The following is a 22,703-nucleotide window of genomic DNA, read 5'->3' on the forward strand; positions in this document are numbered from 1 at the left end:
CCACTTGCTTTGTAGTTTTTGAACTCTTTCAAAGCTTTGCGGACTACATGGATTTCAGGTGGATTTATATCTCCTGTTAGTGTTTTAACAGATATATCTGGGTTTACTTGAAGTACAGCAGTTCGGGGAAATCACAACTTAGTAATTTGTTAAATGTTTCTGCTAAAATTTCTATGATTTTTCTACTGCTATGGGCCACCTTATTATCTTTATCTTAATGCTGGAGAGTCATGTCTTTGTAGTTGTCTCATATAAAATAAAGTGAAAATATTAAGCGGATATGGAGGCTCCCCAAAAGAACTTCGTACACCTGCAGTTACTGTGAAACGGAATGGACTTCTATCCACAACACAATTACCAGGCTACAATCCTGTAGAACCACAACTATTGTCAGTTGTCATCAGCTGTTCTTTGACACCCCTTTCACCACCTAACATTTCTGAGTCACTGTCATTAGTTATCATCATCACTGTTTTCACCACTACTCGAAACATTATTACTAGACCACTCACTATCACTTCTGTTCAATAACCTCTCAATGTTCTCTTCACAGAAAGACGAAGAACATTCATGCTTGGACAAGTTACACTTGGTCATCTTCTGCCTATCCTTGCTATCACTTAGCAGAAACTAGAATAATTCAAAATGATTATATGTAAGGAAAAAACATACACAGAATTGATTGCAGAAAAGTAAGCAACCAAATCCTCCAACTCATGGATCTAATATCTGAAGTTACTGTTTTCTTTTGCTGAAACTGGAAAGGGAAGAAATTGCGAAAGAATAAAGCTGGGAAATGTTACAAGTAGGGATGGAAGAAAAATCCCATAGCTAACTAGTCGGCGGTAGCCATCACGTGGCTATAGCCTTGTGCCCCAGGTACTATGCAAAAATAAGTTACTTGCATATAAAGAAGTGGTATGCAGTATAACTGAAAGAAATACCCACCCCATTGTAGGAGTGCTGACAGTTGCTCTGACTAGTGGTGGTGGCTGCTGCTGGGCTGCTGCCAGGTGGCTCGTCGTAGGGGACATGGCCAGCGACACCTGTAACCGCAGCAGTATGGAAAGTCAGTCTCTCTCTCTCTCTCTCTCTCTCTCTCTCTCTCTCACACACACACACACACACACACACACACACACACACACACACACACACACACACACACAGGAACAAAATATGCATTTTTCATATATAGCACTACTGAAGCAATGGAAGTGAACTGACCATTTGCTGTGGCAGTTTGGCAACAGTGTACAGTTCATACGTTGAGTGCTAAAGTGCGCGCCATTTATGATGGCGGCCGAGTTTAGGTTCGTTCTGCGCATCTGACGTCACAAAACACAGTCAGCCAATGAACAGAGAACGACGTTGCCAGAGCTCGACTGCAGTGCAGAGCACGGACGAGTGTCTTCAGTTTTAGAAACGTTCAGTCATAAATAAAGTAATTGAACAAAAGCAATGTCTTGATAGCAGACTTTCTTTTATAGAAAGTTTGGAAAAAACATTCTTTGTACCAATTGCTTCATATTCTATTAATTAATTAAACCAAACAAGCAATAAGCCTCCTAATTCAGGCGATAGCAAGGAAAGGTGTTTGTATCATTCTCACTAACTGCTTTCTCGCAATAAAGAACAGCGGTAATTGTTTATTTCCTATTGTATTTCGACAAAACATGAGTAATTCATAATCATACCAACAGTGTTCGTCGGTATTTTGCGTAATATTTTAAAGTAGTCCGGAAAAAATATCAGGCCATAAGTTGCGTTAGCGTAATGGATTAAGTGTATGGCCGCTAATTGAAAGGTCCTGAGTTCAAACCTTAATCGGTGTTTAATATTTTCATTATTTTAAAAACAATATCGAAGTGTCCTACTTCATGAATTTTATTCGTTTGATTGTAATTTTTTGAAATTTCAGTGGCAACTAACAACGACAATATGGAAAGTATACACTATGGACTTTTACCTCTGCAAACTCTTCAAAATTTCGTGCAATGGTTTACTACATCTGATGCTGCACAATAACTGCGTTGAACATCGAAACCAAATTAAATCATTTATGGGGGGGGAAGGAATCAGTCCAGAAGATGTGTAAAAATCAAATTTTTTGGGCCAAATAGTTTTTGTGAAATCGAATGATAAAGCGTGTCAAAGCAGTCGAAACACTATGTGTCTGCACAGGCGAGCAGTGCAATGATGACAAAATCGCGCACATCGCGGAATGCGGGGAGCTCGTCTCTGTAGCAGCGAAAGGGTTAATGCTGCCGTGGTGGCTTTACTTCATAAACTGCGCGCTCCCCCCCTAAACGTAAGTTCGCGAACTATACTATGGCGCTGCTTCTCTTGGCGCGTACAACTGTCAACGCAGCAATCTCCCACGTCTGGGCGGGCATGCGCGAACCGCCAAGATAAAAGAACTGAACTATAGTGCTCTGGTTGGAGGAAACTAGCTCCAATGCATGTAGTGTCAACCAACAAGTAGTTTGAATCCGAATTTAGAATATCAGTTCAGATGAGCAACTTTGTGGGTGGGTGGGATGTTAAATATCCTTCACTTAAGTGTCGTTGGAGTGCACATTTTTCAGTCTCAAATACTGTGTATTGTCTTGAGACGTGAAATAAATGTGCAGGAAGAATACCTATGTGCACAACTTAACATTCACAGAGTCCATTTACTCTGCATAAAAGTAAGTACGAAGTTTTATGTATGTGCCTTATTTATTTCAGCAAGCATGAAATATGTTCTACAAACAACCAAAGTGGACACCTGCCTAAATCTTGTCAGATAACCTTGGCATTTATTATACCACTGGATTTACTAATTTGTAACTCATACACCTTTGTTCCTCTTTTTCAGCCCCAATGTTTAATTTTATCTGAAGACTGATCAAAAGGTCTCCCCTCTAGAACTGCCCCCTTTCCTTAGCAATAAAATAACTAATATTTGTTGTTGCAAGTTCCAAATCCACTGACCATTAATTTGATAAGTACTGTAATGCACTTAACAGACTACTTTACAAAGTACTTGTAGATGACTGATTAATTTTATGTGCAAGTGTTAGCGATTAGAAGATTAATGAATACAGCACAGTGCACTTAAAAATATTATAACAGAAATAAATAAGGTACAATAGTTTTCTACAGCAAACATATCATATCAGCAGTGAAACATATTTAAATTTGACAACAAAACCAAACAATGGAAAATCCAGGATGGAATGTAACAATACCAGAGAAGGAAAGTTGTTACTCACCATATAGCGGAGATGCTGAGTCACGATAGGCACAATAAAAAGATTCACACAATTAAAGCTTTCGGCCATTAAGGCCTTTGTCAGCAGTACACACACACACACACACACACACACACACACACACACAAACGCAACTTGCACACACATCTGCAGTCTCAGAGAGCTGGTGGTCTCAGCTCTCTGAGACTGCAGATGTGTGTGTGTGTGTGTGTGTGTGTGTGTGTCTACTGCTGACAAAGGCCTTAATGGCCGAAAGCTTTAATTGTGTGAATCTTTTTATTGTGCCTATCGTGACTCAGCATCTCCGCTATATGGTGAATAGCAACTTTCCTTCTCTGGTATTGTGACAACAAAACTTAACATACTATTGTTCTACACTACACATGCTGCTACCTTTTAATAACAAATTAACCAATGCACTGGAAGAACCTTTAGTTTACTATTTAAGTTTTCGTTTTGCCTCTGATCAGAAATGTGGCATAACAGGTTAAATAATCAAAAACTGCTGTAGATGTGTAATGGATCACTTTTAGAGCCACAGTCAATTTTATGGAATTATAAATTTTTTTGAAGTATTGTATGTGCAAGTTACTAGCCAATCAAAATTGTGCTAAATGTAATAGGTGAGCACTCATGTTCTAAAGACTTATCCCACTTCAATACATACAATTTTCTGAAGGTTAAGTTATCCCAAATCTGATGTAAAATAAGTACAAAATTTTAATATTTTTTTCTCTAACAATGATAAAAGTGCCACAAACTGTCGAAATTCCGGAGTCTTCGCAGCTTATAAGACACATTCCATGCAAAACACTATTTAACATATTTTTTTTGTTTTATACAAAGACAATAAAAATACATGTACATGGAATAATACCCATGAAATATTCAAATTTCTTTGAAGTATGGACTCATACACACAGGATACAATACTCTGTGAATGCATATAGCAATTCTCCACCGTCAGGTACTGATGAAGTCATAAAGGTAGCTCCCAGTAACTGTGTTAATTCACACACTAGGCCTTAACTGCAATAATGAACAAGAGTGTTCAGGGATGTGGGATTACAGCTTTATCTATGCAATGGAAGGACATTTAATTTAGTATTGAAATTTTCCTTTTGCTGTCAATCAACTGATTAAAAGAAAATTGCTCCACTGTGAGTGGACATTCGTCCTAGAGCAACTGAACATCTTTATCACGAGCGGTGTGGAAGTTTTTTGAGACAGTGCAACAGGACTTCATAGCGAGCTGGACAATGTGACTGATTAGATACTCTGTACTAGTGCTCTGTTAATAAAGAGGATTCTCATGATCCAGATGTGTCGTCTCTGTAGGTGGTTTACTACTGCTGTAGTATCCCACCTAACAACTGTGTTTTCTTCTCAGTAGTATTAAGGTTTTCTTTAATTTTTCGAACCTATTAAATTCAATACTAAAACAGAATTCAGTGTGTCGATGCTAACATCTTGCAGCAATTAGAACAATTACTGGCAGCTTCATTGTTACTGTTTTCTGTCTAATAATTACTTAACTGAAATGACCAAATTTCACTAAATCAAATACACTTAGTGCTCAAGTGACACCTCAAATAATTTACTCTGTCATCTATTACTACTGGCAGTATGCAGTTAAGTTTAGTATTGTAATTTAGATGGAGAAGACCATCGGATAGTGTGTAACAACGTTTTTTCTTCCCCCTCCCAGCAGCTTTCACCATTTACTAACCTGAGGATAATACTGCGGAGCCATTCTAGGGCGAACAGGAGTGTAAGATCTATTACTGGCAGTTGTAGATGTGTTCATCTGCAACTAAACAACAAAAATTCAAATAATAAAAACCAATACAAGACCATGGTTTAGGCAACATACATAAAATATTCTTTCAGCAATTGTGATAGCAGCAGTTCGTACTAAATATCATAGAGGTTTTATACTGCAAACATTTCATCAATTCCGTGGTAAGTTATACACAGCAATTTCTATAAGAGCCACTGAAATTTTCTTTTTCACTACACTACAAAGTTTTAGAGTCTAACTGATTTGAGTACTTGCCATTTGTTAACCTAGGTTAGCATGCAATGTGCCAAAATGATTTTCGCTCAATGGAACTTAAAAATTGAGGTGCATGCTTGAAGGAAACTGAAGCCCGAATATAATCTGATCATTGTAACTCCAAGAAGCTTAAAGAAAAACTTCAAGTATTCATATACATTTGAAATGTTTGGAACATCCCATCAATAACAATTGTCCAACTTATTTGGAGTAGTGCACTGACAGTAATTAGATGTAGAATTTTTTTTAAATAGTAATTTTGGTTTATATTTGAAGACATAGCAACTGGGGAGAATGATATACAAACATCAGCATACGCAAACAGAAAAATAGCTCTTTGAAACAGGAAAAAGGAAGAATGCACACTGTTTATGCAAAAAAAAGTCCACCACAAGATGGCACTACAAACTACTTTTACGATGAAATAAATTTACAAATCCCATACCTCGCCCAGCAGTTACACACATCTGAATTGCTGGATGTGTAACCAAAGCACAGTGAAACAGCACACATTAATCCATAGGTAAAACAAACACACACTATAGGCCAGAGTCCTTCTCAATATGGAATTCTCTACAATAGTGACATGTATAAGAAAAAGCCGTTATCACACAATGGAAGAGTCAAAATACGGACGTGTCAAAACAGTAGCCCATGATGGGCTGCATTGTTGTGCCCCTTGTCAACTCCTAATAAAGTTACATAATCAATTCCTTCCCTGCCTGCAGGTACACATACGCAGTCATGGTATGCAATGAAATCCCGTCGCCACAGTACCGTCGCACAATGCTGGAAGTGTCAAAACAAAAACCTATCACTTTATTGATGGGCTGCACCAAGTGTTTCATGCCCATGTGTATCTTCAGGCAAAGAAGGAATTAAATATCTAACTTTATTTTTCAAGTTTTAATTATAAGCTTTATACTATCCCACTTAAGCACTGAGAAGACTGTACTTTTGTACTGGCAGTATGTTACACCGCTTCAGCACAAATTATGTAATGTGTAGGTAGAGATAGTCCTGGCTGAAATGATCTCTGAATGTAAATAAACCAGTAATCTTCCCGCCCCCTATTCTTTACAGAATTCAGTCCAGCTTCAAAAATTTGATTAAACGAGTTAGGGTGTTAAATATTTGACCTTTAAGCTAGTACGCGAGGAAGTGTCTAGGAAAAGTTTGAAATTATGTTCACAATTTGATTAAAGTCGCTAAGTGCTAACATTATCAAACATTGGTTGAGTGGAGTATGGGTAGTTTGCACTCTGTTTTGAGCAAAAGCTAATTTATCACACACCTTAACGTTTACAATGTCATATTTCCTGAATTGAGTGTCACATAATGTTACAATTTCACGCGTACATTCAATGGTATATGTGGATAATGTCTGCAAAATATGATGCCAACAGAGTTAGTAAAAAAGTAATAAATTAAAATGTCATGCTTGGTGCAACAGTTTTACAGCATGAACAACAAAGTGAGAGAAAGTTTGTAATGATTTGAAATCATGTATAATGTTTGTTGAAGGTCGGTTACTGTTGTCATTCTCACACAGTGGATGAACAGAGACTGGGTAATTGACACATTGTGGGTTAGGCTATCTCAAGACATTTACAAACTTTCTAACTGTAAGAACTGCCTTACTGTGTTAAATCTTGGACTATACCTCTTATTGAGTAGATTAAGACAGAATTTTAAATTTAGTTAGTAATTGTATGAAAATCAAATTTTTGTTGCCCTTAGAAGTTATTCAGATAGGCAACCTTTACTTTGAACCTTGCAATACAAAGCAGGTTTGCCGTTCAGTAGTATAGATTACTAACACTAAATGACCAACATCCTTCTGTTGACTAAATGTCTGTATCTTATTCCTGCATTTGTGTTAACATACAAAATTCCAGTGTTCCTACCCTGCTTTGATCAGAGCTGTCATCTTCAGAATAAATTTTATCGTATTATTCATCACTTTACTTTTTTTAAAAGATTTATTTATTTATTTCATGTTCCGCTGATCCAGATAATGAGTGAATTGCAAGGATAGGGAACATGTCAAACTGTATATAGTTCAAGATGTAACACACACAAAAAATAAAAGATACAATGTAAATAAAATCTCATATTGAGAACATGCACCCAATCAACAGAATATTGTGTTACACTGGGGAATCATCGGTAAAAACTGACCATAAAAAATAAATAAATAAATAAAACAATCTGTATTAGGTACTCTTTCAGAATTTGTTTGAATTTTTTCAGTTGTTTCTGAAGGCATTTGATATGCACTGGAAGTGCTTAAAGCTGGAGTACAAAGCTCTTTTCTGAACCAGAGTTAGAATTTCAGTTCAATGTGCAAACACTTTTTGGTTCTTATGTTGTCGTCATGTTGTTTACTCTTGTCTTTGTATGGAGAAAAGTTTACAGCCAACAAGGAACAAATATACGTTAGGTAAAAAGTTGGTAAGGATATCTTCCTTTTGAAACAAGTAACTGTAAGTGTGTATGATGGGCACCACTCATTCTGATAGCCATTTTTTGCACAGTAATTTTTTTTTTCCAAGACATTGGTTCCCACAGAATATAATAGCATACAACATTAATGAATGAATGTAGCCAAATTAGGAAGCCTTAATGGCATCTACTTTACACACAGAAGCAGTAATTCATAGTGCAAATATTGCAGAGCTAAGTCTTTTGAAAAGGTGAAAAATGTTGTGCATCCAGTAATTTTATAACAACTTTTTGAATAGGTTGATCTCTACACTTTATGTTAATTTCTTCAAGATTTCTTTGTGGTGCATTGGACCCCAAATCATGGGTTTTATCTGAATTGAGTGAAAGACCATTGGAACAAAACCAACTTAAATTTTCACTAAAAACTTTGTTCGTAGTTTGTTCAAAACTGTTGCTACACAGTTCATCAATGAGAACTGCAGTATCATTTGCATAAAGGGTAAAGTTACTCTTTGTATTGGAACAAAAAGGAATGTCATTAATGAAAATTACAAACTGCAGCAGAGGAGCCTTGTGGCACGCCACAATTTAAGCCTCCCTCTTCATATAAGGCTGGCTCTCTGGACAAGCCTTTCAGCATTACACTCTGCTTTCAGTCCTTTAGGTATGACTGAAGTCATGAACCAACAATACCACCGAAACCATAATATTCTGCCTTTTTCAAAAGGATTTGATGGTTTATACAATCACAACCTTTTGAGAGAAAACAAAAAAATATCTACTGGTAACACTTTTTGGTAATGGCTTCCAGAACTTGATTTTGCATATTGTGGAAGTAGAAATGATTGACAATTAATCAGTACACAAGTTTATCAAGAATTTTTGAACAGATGATTAAAAGGGAGATTAGGTGATATTTTGTGATTTATTTTTATCACCTTTCTTAAAGAGCAGAATCACTACAGCCAATTGTAGTATATCAGGGACAACTCCTTCTCGGAGAGATGTACTGAATATATTGCATAAGGCTCGACTTGTATGTTTATAAAAATATTTCAGTATGTTACTAGAAACACTGTCCACACCAACATACTTTATAATGACTTCGTTATTCTTCCAATCTCATTTAATGTAACAAATGGTAAGGATATCTGTGGGGTTCTGTTGCTGGTAGCTTTCTGTAGAATAGCCATTGCTTCATCCACAGATCCTTTTCTACTGTTGTCGAAAAATGTTTGTTCAATATTTCCGCAACCACCTAATGTTCCTTTATAATATTATCTTCTTGTTTAATTTCTATCTATGTCATGTTTCTAGTCTTTTTCTGCTGTTTTCCCTCTTTTTCACATTCCAAATTGTTTTTGTTTTGTTTTCTGATACGTGAATTCCAGTTTTCATGTACCTACTTTAGAGTGCTAAAGTAATGTTTGTTGTGCTGCTGTCTCTTTGGGCCATTACACGTTTTGAGAGAACTACACAGCATCCTCTTTGTTGTCCATGTTGTTTTATTCCTGCAGTGAGCCAATTCTGTCAGCGGTTACATGGGTGTTACTATTTTTTTTAACGGAAGATAGCATCAAAGAGACATGAATTCATTTAACAATGTATTACATTTTTCATTTAAATCTGTTTCACTGTAAACTGGACTCCAGTTTATCACTTTTGTAAATACAACCCTTTTTTTTTTGTTCGCTGCGTCAATTCTGTTACTAAAGATTTATTGCAACCTCCTCATTTTATATCAAAAATAATTATAGCCATGAAATCGACAATACTAATTTTACAAACATATGGACCAGATTTATTCTCTGCAGGTATGGCAATAAGATAGTGTGTAAGTTTCAAAGCAGTACAGCTATTAATGTAAGTAATTATTTACTAATTGCCAGCAATGTGAAGAAACGTGTATGCAATGGTATTTGAATCCTGAAGGCCACTCCAAGTAACATAAAAATTTAAAAGTTGAAAACCTTCCTTCAAAATTTCTCAACAGATCTACACAATTCTGAAAAGCAGTAAATCGATGCAGTTAGTTATAAAATCGGGTATTTACTAACAAAACAGCTTGAGATTTATAACAAAAAATCATAAAATTATGTGCATGTGTGGGGTAAGAATGAATTGAATTCACGTAGTGCAAATCACTTACTGCACTTGCACACGGGGTACACTGGGCACTAGTAATGTCTCATCAAGTCAGGTTAGGGGTAGCACATAGGATAATGTTATGGGGTAACCAATGTCGAGGTCTTAAACCAAATGACTCCTACATTTCAGCAAGTATGGACAGCTTGCACAGAGTGAACTGCCTGTTCTTCACTTTTCTCAGGCCCAACACCTCTGTATTCCTGTTGATATCATACTTCCATCTTGTTCATGGCTACTTCTGCCCTCCACAGATCCTGAGAATGCTTCGTCTTCCTCTTCCATCGTAATTAGGTGTCTAGCAAACATCAATCTTCCCTTCATCCTTTGGCTAATAGCAGTTTGTAAGTATAGGTTTGCTACTCTGATTTTTTAACATCCTCCATTTCTGCCACTGGGCATCCGTCGTGGGCCAAATATTTACCTTAATATCATTCCCTCTAAGACTAGCAGTTTTTGTTCATCTGTTTACCTTCATGTAAATGGTCCAGAAACATAAAGAGCTCCTGGGTGAATTACACTGTGCTACATTCTGATTCCAAAACTTCTCTCAAAACTGCTCTACTGCACAGAATGTCCATGAAAAAAATATGTTCTGTTTGCTGGTGCAACCCTTGACTTTATGTCAAGTTCCATACATACAGCTGTACTAGACATATTAACTTTTGTGAAAACAAATTCCTTCATGATACTGGTGATTGTGTCCTTACGTATGCAGTCAGAAGATTTATTGAAATGAACAAAAACCACAAGAATATCAATGTCATGTTGCCAACATTTCTCAGTTATCTGTTTGAGCATAAAGAGCTGATCTATAACTGATCTATTCCTTCTGAAACCACAATGATAGTCCCTATAATTCCTTCTGCTATCAGGATAATTCTCTTCCATAAACACCGAGATAGAATTCTGCAGCTTACACTAGGGAGGGCAACCACTATATAATATTCACATAACAGGGGGTCATTCTGTTTTAGTACAGGACAGATTTTGGCCATTTTTCTGTCATCAGATAGGTTCGCATATTCTCAAACATTCTTTAATAGTTTCCTAATTATTTCAACCAGTACCAGTCCTCTATTGTAATCAGCTCTCCTAAAATTTGGCCTTTGCCATCAGCCTTATTGTTTTTAGGTTTTAATTATTTGCCTTATTTCTTCTTCAACAGATGTCTTTTCTTTGTGTCTACAGTGTATGGTATTTCACACGGAAGAGACTCAATGCAGTTATCAAAGTTCAGTAATTCTGTGATGTACTCTGCCCATTGCCGACTACTTCCTTGTCATTCATGTAAAGATTTTTCCCTGGTTGCATTCGACAAATGTTTCTTCTTTTATTTCTGTGTTACTTTCTTGACTTTTTGGTACATACTTCTTGTCCTGTGATGGATACAGCCCTCTTTGGCTTCTACTATTAGCTGGTTGTAATATTTCCACTTCTCCTGTCTTAGTATAGATGCCCTTTCCTTTCTTATCCTGATACATCTGTGTTTTAACTCCTGGTCCGCACTATATTCTAACCCCATCTTCCTAGCCAGCTTTCTGTCTTCAATTTTTTGGTTGCGTACATAGCTGAATCACACCTTCCCTGATCTCTCTCATTTGCCTAGAATTTTGGAGGTTACGCTGTTTTACAGGTTCCTTAATTTGAGAGCAACTGTGGTTGGTATCACAGTCTCCTATCTTTTCCTCACGTCTGCTTAGGTATTCCGCTAGTGTTGACTCGTGTTCTTTTGATCCCTATCTCTTTTAAGGTATTTATATCATAATACGTTGTCTCATTTCCTTAATGTCAGAATGCATAAAATGCTTCTGCACTTACTTGTTATTTTCTATCAATTATTAATGAATTTGTCTGTGATATAAATCTTTGGTGTGGTGACAAGCTTGGTTTATCACAAAGCCACAGGTCAGGGAAAGGTAGTAGGTGACATTCTCACTCATAATTGGTGAAACCCAAATAATGTGGATACAAAATTAAATGTCAATACAAAGTCTTTGTTTCTCTAGTCTTCCACACTTGCTTCTTTAGTTGTGTAATTGTAACCTGTACTATATTACAAACCTAGTAAAAATAGGATAGTTGGTCATCGAAGCCACCAAAAATTGTGATATTTCCTGTGAAATCTTCAAACACGCAAAGCAACTTTTCCTATGCCACTGTCTCTACTATACCTCGGCAGCTCAAAAATTCTGAGTGGCGCAGCTTACTTTCTCCTACAGCCTCGTGTTTAAAATTTTGGTCTAAAATGTGCCCTGCACTGCACCTACCACTGACCATCAGTATCTCCTGTCTCTTTGGCTCCCACTGCTGTTGTCTTTTTCTCTTCCGCTACCACTGTCTCTCTGCTACTCTCCATCAGCATAAAAAAAAAGGGAAAATTTTTGGTGAGGAAGGTGAAATGAGGTTTGAGGAAGCTGGCTGCCCATTTTTTTGTCAAGATTCTTTTTAAGTTCAAAGACGAACATATCTGCCATTTTTGTGCTCCTACAGGAGCATTTTTCCATTGGTTCCCTTTTTTTCCATTACAGCAGGGTATGCTGCTTGTGTAAAATGACTTCTACAGATCAGTAAAGTTTTGACAGTTTATTTGTATAATTTCCTTCTCATCCCATCCATTGAGTCTCCCCTGACCAGGGTTATGCGTAACTTTTCCAAACTCTATCCCTTTTCCTAAACCTCTCCATTCCTATTCCTTTCCCTTCAACCCTTCTGCCAGAAGAAGGAGCCACTGGCTCTAAACGTTTGCCCAAGTAAAACTTTTCTTTAGGTGGGTATTCTCCTGCAGCTACTTGGTAAGTAGATTATTTTATCTATTTAGTTACATTATATTTATATAATAGGGCACATTTATACAGGGTGTTAAAAAGTGTCAAATACTTGGTAGTACTCATCGAAACAAGAAAAATAAGTCTAACAAACATGGGTACGAAAATACATACTTCCAACATAAACACATATTTACAGAAAGTGTTGCGCGATGCTTGGTTACTGATATTGGTACAGTCTTGCATTGCCACTCCATCAAATGTGTCAGAAAGGCAGTATGATGTCTTACTCACAGTACTCTACCTACCATTAGATGGTATGCAGTCAGTTGTGTGGTTCAAGTCATGTTGTAGACTACGTTACTTTCTGTCATGTTTGTGAGCCTTATAGTACAGTACTGTCAATCCTGGGTATGTAACACGGTGTTTTACCTTCTTCCAAACATGGATTCACTTATGTGTTTTTAACGAGGTTGTGCTGTTTGTATGTACAAATGGTGTGGTACGGTTACATTTTCTCTCTTCCAGCACTTGTTAGCAATGGAAACCTATTACCTAACAAGTAAAATGATGGATATGATATTCTGCTACGGTTTAACAAATGGACGTAGTCTATGAGCCCTATTCACAGAACAGGTACCCTTGCACCTCAGGAAACTGCCAGTGAAAGCCTCAGCACAGTCCATATGCCTGACATGTGCTACGTTCGATAGACCAGTGTGCGACCAATGTGCAACGATTAGCAGCAGCTGTAGGCATGTCTCACACTCTTATCTGGGGAGGGGGGGGGGGGAGTACTTCACAGACAATTGCTGTACCCATATCATCTATGGCCTATGGCGCACTCAGGCCCTAAGGCCACAGGATCATTTTGACAGATGGTGGTTCTGTCAATTGCTTTTGCAAAAGTGTGCTGCAGATCCACTGTTCACATTCAAGATTTAATTTACTGATGGGGCAGGGTTCACAAGAATTGGTGGTGCAAATTTCCTTAACCAGCATGCATGGGCAGATGTAAATACCCAAGCAATTCAGGAGAAAGGGTAACAACACTGATTCTCAATCAATGTATGGGCAGGCATACTTGGCAAAAGATTAATAGGAATACGTGCTATCTCAGAGATTAACTGGGGCACATTATCTAGACTTTCTCATTAATGTATCGCCTACCTTGCTAGAGGCTGGACCATTGCAGCAACAAATACAAATGTGGTTTATTCATGATGGCACACCAGCATACTTTTGCCACAATGTGCATGGACATCTGATGCAGACATTTGAGGACCACTGGACTAATTAGGGGAAGGAGGGGGTCACACCTTGGCCTGCTCGTTCCCCAGACAGGGGGGCACTTGAAGGAATTGGTCTATGTCATGCCAATCAATGATGTGTTGACACTACAGGATTGTGTCTTCAATGCGTGCCAGCAGACAACAAAAACCGAGCGAGTGTACTTCAAAGGGTGCGTGACTCCTTACGCCAGAGGGCAGAAGGGTGCTTTGTCATGAATGGGTGTGGCATTGAACGCCTCCTGTAAACGGTGTTTTATCGCAGAAAGTATGCATTTCCAGACCTAGGTTTATTGGACTTACTTTTCTTATTTCAATGTGTACTGCCACCTCTCAAAGCATTCGACACTTTTTTTGAACACCCTGTATACTTCATTTTCCTTCAATATCCATCACAGTTGCAATAATAGCCATTTCTTTGTGTTGACTAATTTTGGAGCATCACATCCATTTCAAACCAAGGCCTTAGACATTAAGTATAATCATACAGTTCCCACCACTGTACATGTGAGTAAGCAAATATTCACATTTTTCACCAGTAATCATTACACACATGCAAAATTATAAACTTTGTACAAGCACACACTGTGACTTTTCAATCAAGTGCAGCAAATTCTGCTGTGTTCAACTGTAAAGAATTCAACTTTTTTGTATCTGGGCAATAGTTACTGGTGAGAAATAATGAATATTTGGTCACTCACATGTGCATTGGTGAAAACTGTATAACTGCACTTCAGTCTAATGCAAAGATTTGAAAATGGACATGATGGTCCGAAACTACAATCCCATCCACGAATGGTGATGGTTTGCGGAGGTCAAGAAACGTGCGGGGATTGCATTGTTGTCAGTTCCAAACAATAGTTGCGGTACACACATACACGTGCTTTGTACTTGAGGTAAGTGTATATCCAGCAAAATACGTCTCTCACTTGCTTTTCTGCTTACCACCACAATCTGCCATAACAACTCACAACACATGGAATAAAAATTCACCAAATAATGAACCCGATTAATCCTCGCATTGGGTACGACCTTAAGCAGAGTGCTCAGAACACTGCTGAATACTCACTGGCTGTTGGAGAATGCTGGACTTCGATACACAGAATGAGACTAAATTCAGCTACCATCGTTTGTAACTCCAACTATAGTTACCACAAGAAAATGACTGTTATTGCAACTGTGAGGGAAAATAAAGTTTTAATAGATTTAAGCTGCGATAGATTTAACAGTCGAAGTTGCTGGTCCTATCCCTCATCAGTATGTTGGAATGCCACACATTTGTACAATTTGATAGAAATAAACAACAAATAAGTATGCGTAATATACAGTTAATACAAAATCATGTAGGCCTAAGGATACTCTGATCAATGATCGCAATTAATCGCTAATGCCCCAGCTTGATTTGTATTTTAAAAGATTAAAAATTATGTCAGAAATATTTTACTGAGTTTGTAATCTTTCCAGTTTTACACATTTTTTAGCATAATTTTCAGTTCTTTTTAGGCAGGTTATAACAATTCATAGTCCCTTTATTGTGGCTGCAGTAGCACTTTGGGAATATTTCTATAAGCACGAAGTGCCGTTTGTACAGTTTTTTTTACCTCAAAACCCTTGGAATGACCTTAGAACCATTGTCAAGTGCTCATTATATCGATTAAAACCACGTTTACATCTCAGACCGGATATTACGTGCGTGAGTACAATAACTTTAAATGGTTGGATCTTGGTAACGGATAATACTGATAAGCTTCAAGTTTCCTCCAGATCATCGCCTCAAGAACATATGGTAAAAATTTTGACAATTTGCCACGAGTACAAATGCTAAAAGTGACAATCCCCAGAATCTCTATACAAAAAAACAAGGTTTCTTATGGTTTTCTCAGGAACTACCTATGAACATGTAGTACTTTTATAAGCTGCCTAAGGTCCACCCTAGAACACACGTCACACAAAATAACCAACTGTACTAAAATTGCCTGCACTGGAGGAAGAGTTTTAATGTTTAAATTTTGACCCTGTACTGCAAGATAGCTACAAGATACCCTTTCTTCCAATATGCATACAAATAGTTGCTAAGCCAAGGGCTATCAAAAACCTTTGACACTATCTATGATCAATGGAACCCGCAATGCAACCCCCTTATTTTAATGAGCATTTTTCGGTAAAGGTAGGCAGGGTTCATTGTCATGCACAGACTGATACATCAGGTTGAAAACAAATCTTTTTGTTCTTACGAGAGCAGTAAATGTGAAGCTGATGGCAAACGAAAGAAAAGGTTAACATACAGCACTTACAAATAACCCTTCAAAAAGTTTCATTGGAAAGAAGGTAGAAAAGTATGTTATAGAAATTGGAAGCACTGTCTGTATTCACTATTTTCTCTGAACAGATCAAATGGTTCAAATGGCTCTGAGCACTATGGGACTCAACTTCTGAGGTCATTAGTCCCCTAGAACTTAGAACTAGTTAAACCTAACTAACCTAAGGACATCACACACATCCATGTCGAGGCAGGATTCGAACCTGTGACCGTAGCGGTCTCGTGGTTCCAGACTGCAGGGCCTAGCCACTTCAGCCAGCTGAACAGATCATCCCAAAGAAAATAAAAATGGGTGCTATACTTGGCGAGAGACTGGAGCATGAGAAAACAGCTCAGTAAGTGCATGAAACACCAACAGTTCAATGTCTACTTAAGTTATTTGCATACTGCACAGATCATGGATGTGATCTCTAGCTGTGAAGTGGTAGCAGTCAGTTATAATAATTATAGGCCTAGTAACAATTATAGGCCTAGAACATTTTCTCAATTGAAAATGGTGCAACTTGGTAACAATGATTAAGTATAAGTTCAATTGAAGTGTTTATAGTGGATCCGTAAGAATAAAGTGAAAATGAAAATCGGGCAATGAAATTCATCAAAATATGCTTTAAAATAAAAGTTGTATGAAGTTATTACAAACAGGTTACAAGTGCTGACTGCTTGGTGCCTGAAGACATGGAATCAATCAAAGTCACAATACTAAAGAACACGATATGAGGAGTAAATATCAAAACAGACTAGAAGAAGAGCCGAAATTTATATAGAAGACGCATTCTGGTCAGGTATGGAATTGAAGTATTCACAAAACATTTACTGAATACAAGAAGATTGGAATAGTTCTGAACTTAGGGTGAATATATCACAAAGCCTCCAAGCTTGGACAACAAAGATCATTTCTATAAATAGAAATGAAAACAAAACTATATAGAATGCCCAACAGCAGACTCACATATGTATGTACCAAAAAATGCTTAAAACTGAGTACATACTCAGAAAAATGCGTGAGAAAGTGAAGTGACTGATACACATTTCAGAGACATTGGAAGTTAAATTATAAGTTCACATTTGAAGTACCACCAACCTGCATGGATAATTGTCCCTACATATTAAATTTATGGAATGCTGTTACCAACATAACCGAACAGAGAGAGATGATGAGACTGGGGCACAAGCCACTGGAACATGGAATTCTGCACACTCAGTGCTTGCGAAGAACGAAGCTACTCTTTGCATGTAATAATGAAATGATATTTTGGCATGTGTATAACAATCTTAAAATGTAAAACTAACTGCACCTCAAACTTACTGTTGTAAATTATGTGTTATTAAAATGAAACTAAGATTTGTTGGTAAAATCTTTAAGAAAAATTTGGACAACTTCAAGTTGACAGGCGTACCTAGTATAGGCAACCTGGGCCAAGCACAGGCATATTTAGTATAGGCTACCTGGGTCAAGCAAAGTTTTCAGCACTAGTCTGCAACCAACCAACTGCACTAACTCATGACATACGTGTGTTGTGTCATGTCATGATGGTACAGTGTATTTGAAATGGATCATGTTTGCAGAGGGTGTGTTGGAGTATGCACTGGCGCTCTCTAGTGTGGGATGTTTATGTCTGTAAATTGTTTGAGAGTGCTGTTTAGTGATTCACTGTTTAATATAATTTTTGTGTGGGATCTAAAATTTAAAAACCTCTCTCACACGGGCCTGATTTAGCTTCACTGATCAGGATAGTAAAAACATGCGTATATTAAGGGAATTTTCATTGACAAAGCAGGCTTATCACATTCACACAGTTCAATACTGTTCTATCCCGATTAAATTGAGCTTAACTTAAATTCCATAAGGCAGTGAAGCAATTTCGAAGTCTCGATGCGACGAAAATTGTCAGTCGATCTCCTGGAAACATTTGTAATAATTATTAACTTTCGGTGATCACATGGGGAAGACCGGAGATCTGCTGGTAAGACCGTGTTAGCCTATTTATTTGAAGTAGCATACAAAACGGCAGGTTCGTCCAGTGTAAACCAGACGTTCCCCACTGATCCCGTGCAACACAGCGTAGTAAGCAGACACTGTCAATAATAATCAGTAAAATAATACGCGAACACACTTACTTTAGTTTAGTTCATGTATTAAATTCCTTCTCATACAGAATCTCATCAAGATGGCGACTAGCCCAACAATACATACATATACATCCTTCTTTCACGACTAATCGGCAAGAAGTCCTCTATTCTTTTCATAAGAGAAAACATAGATAGCAGAGAAGCTATTCCATGGAGTAAATGGACGCTCCAAGGAATAATTGGGCTTGAAACTACTTTGCATTGATAATGGGTAAGATAAGAAGAGATATTTCGAGATATGTACTGAGTTATATAATTTATAAAATTTCTGAAAATATCACAGAGAGACCGCAAAAAAAAACCTCATGGATATGACAACAAAGTTTGTGAGAAGGTCTCTGCAATCCACAATGGGTGGTGATGTGCTGATCACAGTAAAATTCATACATATACTCAGTCTAATTGCAAAGTACATGAGGTGTTACTTTTGTGTGAGGCTGACCAAAGTTGCTGTATCTCTGACAAGGTATATGTGGCATTGTCAGAAGGGTACTGGTGTTCTACCTCGAGGTGCTCCTGGTGAGAAGTCGACGCTGGCCATTCAAGAGATTGTACTGATGACATATTTGCTATTGTTAGATTTCTGTGTCAGCTTACCGGTGGGTATGTATGTTTTAATGGTTTTCGCTCTTTCTTTCTCTTAAAATATAGTACGTATGGTATGTGTGTTTATGTCCATAATTGTGTATTTACTGTATATAGAAATTGGTGTTAATACAATTTTAATGAATTTTTGGGTTGTGCTGTTAGTTGTTGGTAATTATGTTGGACTATGATTGGTAGGTTCTATGGAGTTGTTTTACCAACACTGGTGATGTTAGGTTTTCGATACATTTTGGTTTTGTAGTACTGTGGAATTCATGTTAGGTGTTCAGGCCAAGTGCAGTGTTAGATACTGGATTTGTGGTATCGTGGATTTAGTTTAAGCTATATTGGTCAGGCAAAATTCCCAACACCACATGGTTTTGTTGACTGCTGAAGATTTTGTTTGCTTGACTATTGTGTTAGTATCTGTTGTGGTATATGTTCATTATTAGGATTGTATTATATTTAGTCTGTCTCCGCCCAAAAACCCCAATTCTTGCATTTGTCCCATCAGTTTCATGTTATTTCTGCAACTGAATGTTTTTCATAATATTCGTGTCTTTTTGCATGTGTAATGCCAAGACATTCTGCATCAAAGCTGTTGGGTGGTAACACAATCTTCAGCTCTACAGGCTACTTGGCAGACAACCCAAATGCATGCTCTCTATGCATATGTGAACCATTTGGTCACAAATAGTATGCTCCCATACGTTACATCCCCACTGCCCACAGACACCCAGCTGCCCATGGACAGGCTCTTGAGCTGTAACATCCTAGCCTAGACAATATTATGAAAAGGATAGTTGCTATTCACCATGTAGAGGAGACACTGAATCGCAGATTGGCACAACAAAAAGACTGTTAGAAAGTGAGCTTTCAGCCGACATGGTCTTCGCCGGAAACACACACACACACACACACACACACACACACACACACACACACACACACAGAGTCTCGAGGCCAGACTGGCCTCAGCAGTCAGAGGCTGTTGTCCGGTGTGTGGGGGCGTGCACGTGCATGTGCATGTGCATGTGGTCTATTTCCGACGAAGGCGTTGTTGGCTAGAAGCTCACTTCTGACAGTTTTTTTGTTGTGCCTACCCATGACCCAGCATCTCCGCTATATGATGAGTAGCAACTATCCTTTTCATAATATTGTTAGTCTAGACAAAATTAATATAAATTCTGCTGAAATCTTAAATAGTATGACACACGGTTGTAGATGTTTTATTTCTTCTTTTGCACTACCTGTAAGAGACGTCTGAGACACAGTTAATGATATAAGAACGCTAAGCAGACCCTCCAATAGTTTGCAGAGTATTCTACATCATAACTTCTCAAAATATTTCTTACTGAAGCAGGGCTTATCCATGTTTCATAACATAAATATGGAAAGTGCATGTGTAAATGGTTTTGAAGAAAGTGAAAAATGGTTTTCTATTCAAGTAGTTGGAGTTGACGAGATACCAGCACAACTCATAAAGGCTGCTGGAGAATAGCTACATGAAGAACTGTACCATCCCATAAAAGTTACATATGAAACCAGGGATCGCCCAACAGACTTTAAAAAAAACAAATCACAGTGTCAATACCAAAGAAAGAATCTGCAAATAGATGTGAACAATACCGGACACTCGGTTTGGAAACACATGCCTCTAAGATCTTGACCTGCATCATTATAAAGCAGATACAAAGCAGGATAGTTGCAATGACCACAGGTGACTGGTCCGGGTTTAGAAGAGGTGTAGTAGGCACACAAGAATCAATGCTCTGCTTACGACTAATTCATGAGAAAAGACTTAAAAAAGGGTCAAGACACATAAATTGCCCCCCCACAGTCTTAGAAAAAGCATTTAATAGGATACACTGGTCACACTTTTTAAGATGCTGAGAGACATGGGCATAAAGTATGACGACAGAAGAGCAATAAAGAGACTGTAGAGAGAAGAGGTGAAAATGTGTGAAGAACATCAAGAAGAAGCTACTATTAAGCAGAGTGTATGACAGGACTGCTCTCTTTCCTGTCTTAATCAATGGATACATTCAGAAGGCAATAGATGAAGCAAGGGGAAATGATGACTTACAGGACTAATTAAAATTCATTATAAGAACAGACATGCTGATGGTATCGGAGTGTTAATTACGATGCAGGAGATTTAGAAGTGATGCTGGCTCAGATGGAAACAACCCTCAGCTCTTCCTACATTATGAAAATTAATAAAGGTAACACAAAAATCTTAATGGTGAGCAGACAAAACTTCATTGCCCAATGCTCACTTAATGTGTGACTGGAAACTGTTAAATCATTTGCCTACCCAGAAGGAAGGTCAAGGTAGGACACTGCAGTGTGAATTCACCAGTTAAAAGATGCTTTTAATGAGAGAAAAACCTTTTCACCTCCAGTAGCATAGACAAACGTCTCGGGGAAAACATCATAAAGACATTCGTTTGCAAGGTGCAGCTGTATGGAAGTGAAACACATACACTCTGAGAAGCAGAATAACATAAAATAACAGCGCTCGAGAAGTGGACCTACCACAGAATGCTCAAGATATCCTGGGTAGATAGGGTATCGAACGAAGAGGTGCTCAACAGAGTTGGGCAACACAAACCTTGTCACCTGAAGGTAACTGAACACAGGGACACATGGGTCGGCTGTCTGATGAGGTGTGACGTTATCATTAAAACTATCATTGAAGGGACAGCAGCAGGGACAAATACAAGAGGCAGACCGAGAATAGAATACATCAACCAGATCATGGGGAGGGGGGGGGGGGAGGCAGCACCTGCACTGCTTTCAGGAGGAAGACAAGGCCGAAGTCAGAAAGGCACAGTGAACTGCTGCTAAGCAACCTGATGACAGAAGACCTAAGAAGATTTAAGCAGTGAAATCTTAGCACACACTACTTCCAGATGTTACCACACACTGCTCAGAACTGGACTACGACAAGACTCTAGGAACTATTACCAATTTCCACGAACTACTGTGTAGAGACCACATGAGTAACATCAACAAATAATAGCTAGTCTTCCATTTCAAGAATGTAACAGCAAGTGACACAAATGACACTGGGTGGGTGGGGGGATGCATTCCATCCACAGATAATACAACTGTTTGTGATGTAGATGCAAAGCATCTGCTAAGTTTGAGAAATACAATGACTTTACTGAAAAGTAAAGCATTATTTCCCCTTTTGCTGGTACATGATATGTATTATCCAAGTGCTGGATGTCTGCACTGGAGTGACATTACCAATGTAAAAACAAAATCAAACCATGGAAAGTCCAGCAAAAACTGTTAACATCCAATAGACTGGATACAGAATAATGATCCTCTCATTTGACTATACTTTGCCTCACCTCTATTTGTTCAGTTCAAGCACTGCAGCCTTACCTGTCCTAATGACCTTTTAAATATGCAATATGTCTCTGTTCTGCGTACAGTTATGGCAAGTAGTGCCTAATTCATTATTCAATGTGTGCTCCCCACTCCTGTATAAAAACAACATTCTACAAACTTTCCATTTTGTAAGAGTACGGGTGACTTCCCAATCACCTACAAAATGTAAGCAGCGTTTGTGAAACAGTACAACAATTCCACTTTCTACAGTTAAAGCTCCTGGAATCGCATTAACTTTTATGAGATAATAAGTGTATTATTACAAACACTTTGTATGTTGGTATTATTCATGGAATACAGTGC

At 37.9% G+C, this 22,703-nt stretch overlaps 1 protein-coding gene across 2 annotated transcripts in view; it reads right to left on the reverse strand.

The window, feature by feature from the left end:
* Window positions 1–22,703, reverse strand: part of LOC126094482 (uncharacterized) — a 110,429-nt gene that overhangs the window by 72,592 nt on the left and 15,134 nt on the right. For both annotated transcript variants that reach the window (XM_049908878.1, XM_049908877.1), the window contains exons 3-4: window positions 4,987–5,070; window positions 949–1,046 (exon numbers count right to left, since the gene is read on the reverse strand). In XM_049908878.1, the coding sequence (XP_049764835.1) occupies window positions 949–1,046; window positions 4,987–5,070 (182 nt within the window). The remainder of the gene's footprint in view (window positions 1–948; window positions 1,047–4,986; window positions 5,071–22,703) is intronic.

The sequence above is a fragment of the Schistocerca cancellata genome, chromosome 8, assembly GCF_023864275.1.
Source record: "Schistocerca cancellata isolate TAMUIC-IGC-003103 chromosome 8, iqSchCanc2.1, whole genome shotgun sequence".
Lineage (NCBI taxonomy): Eukaryota > Metazoa > Arthropoda > Insecta > Orthoptera > Acrididae > Schistocerca > Schistocerca cancellata.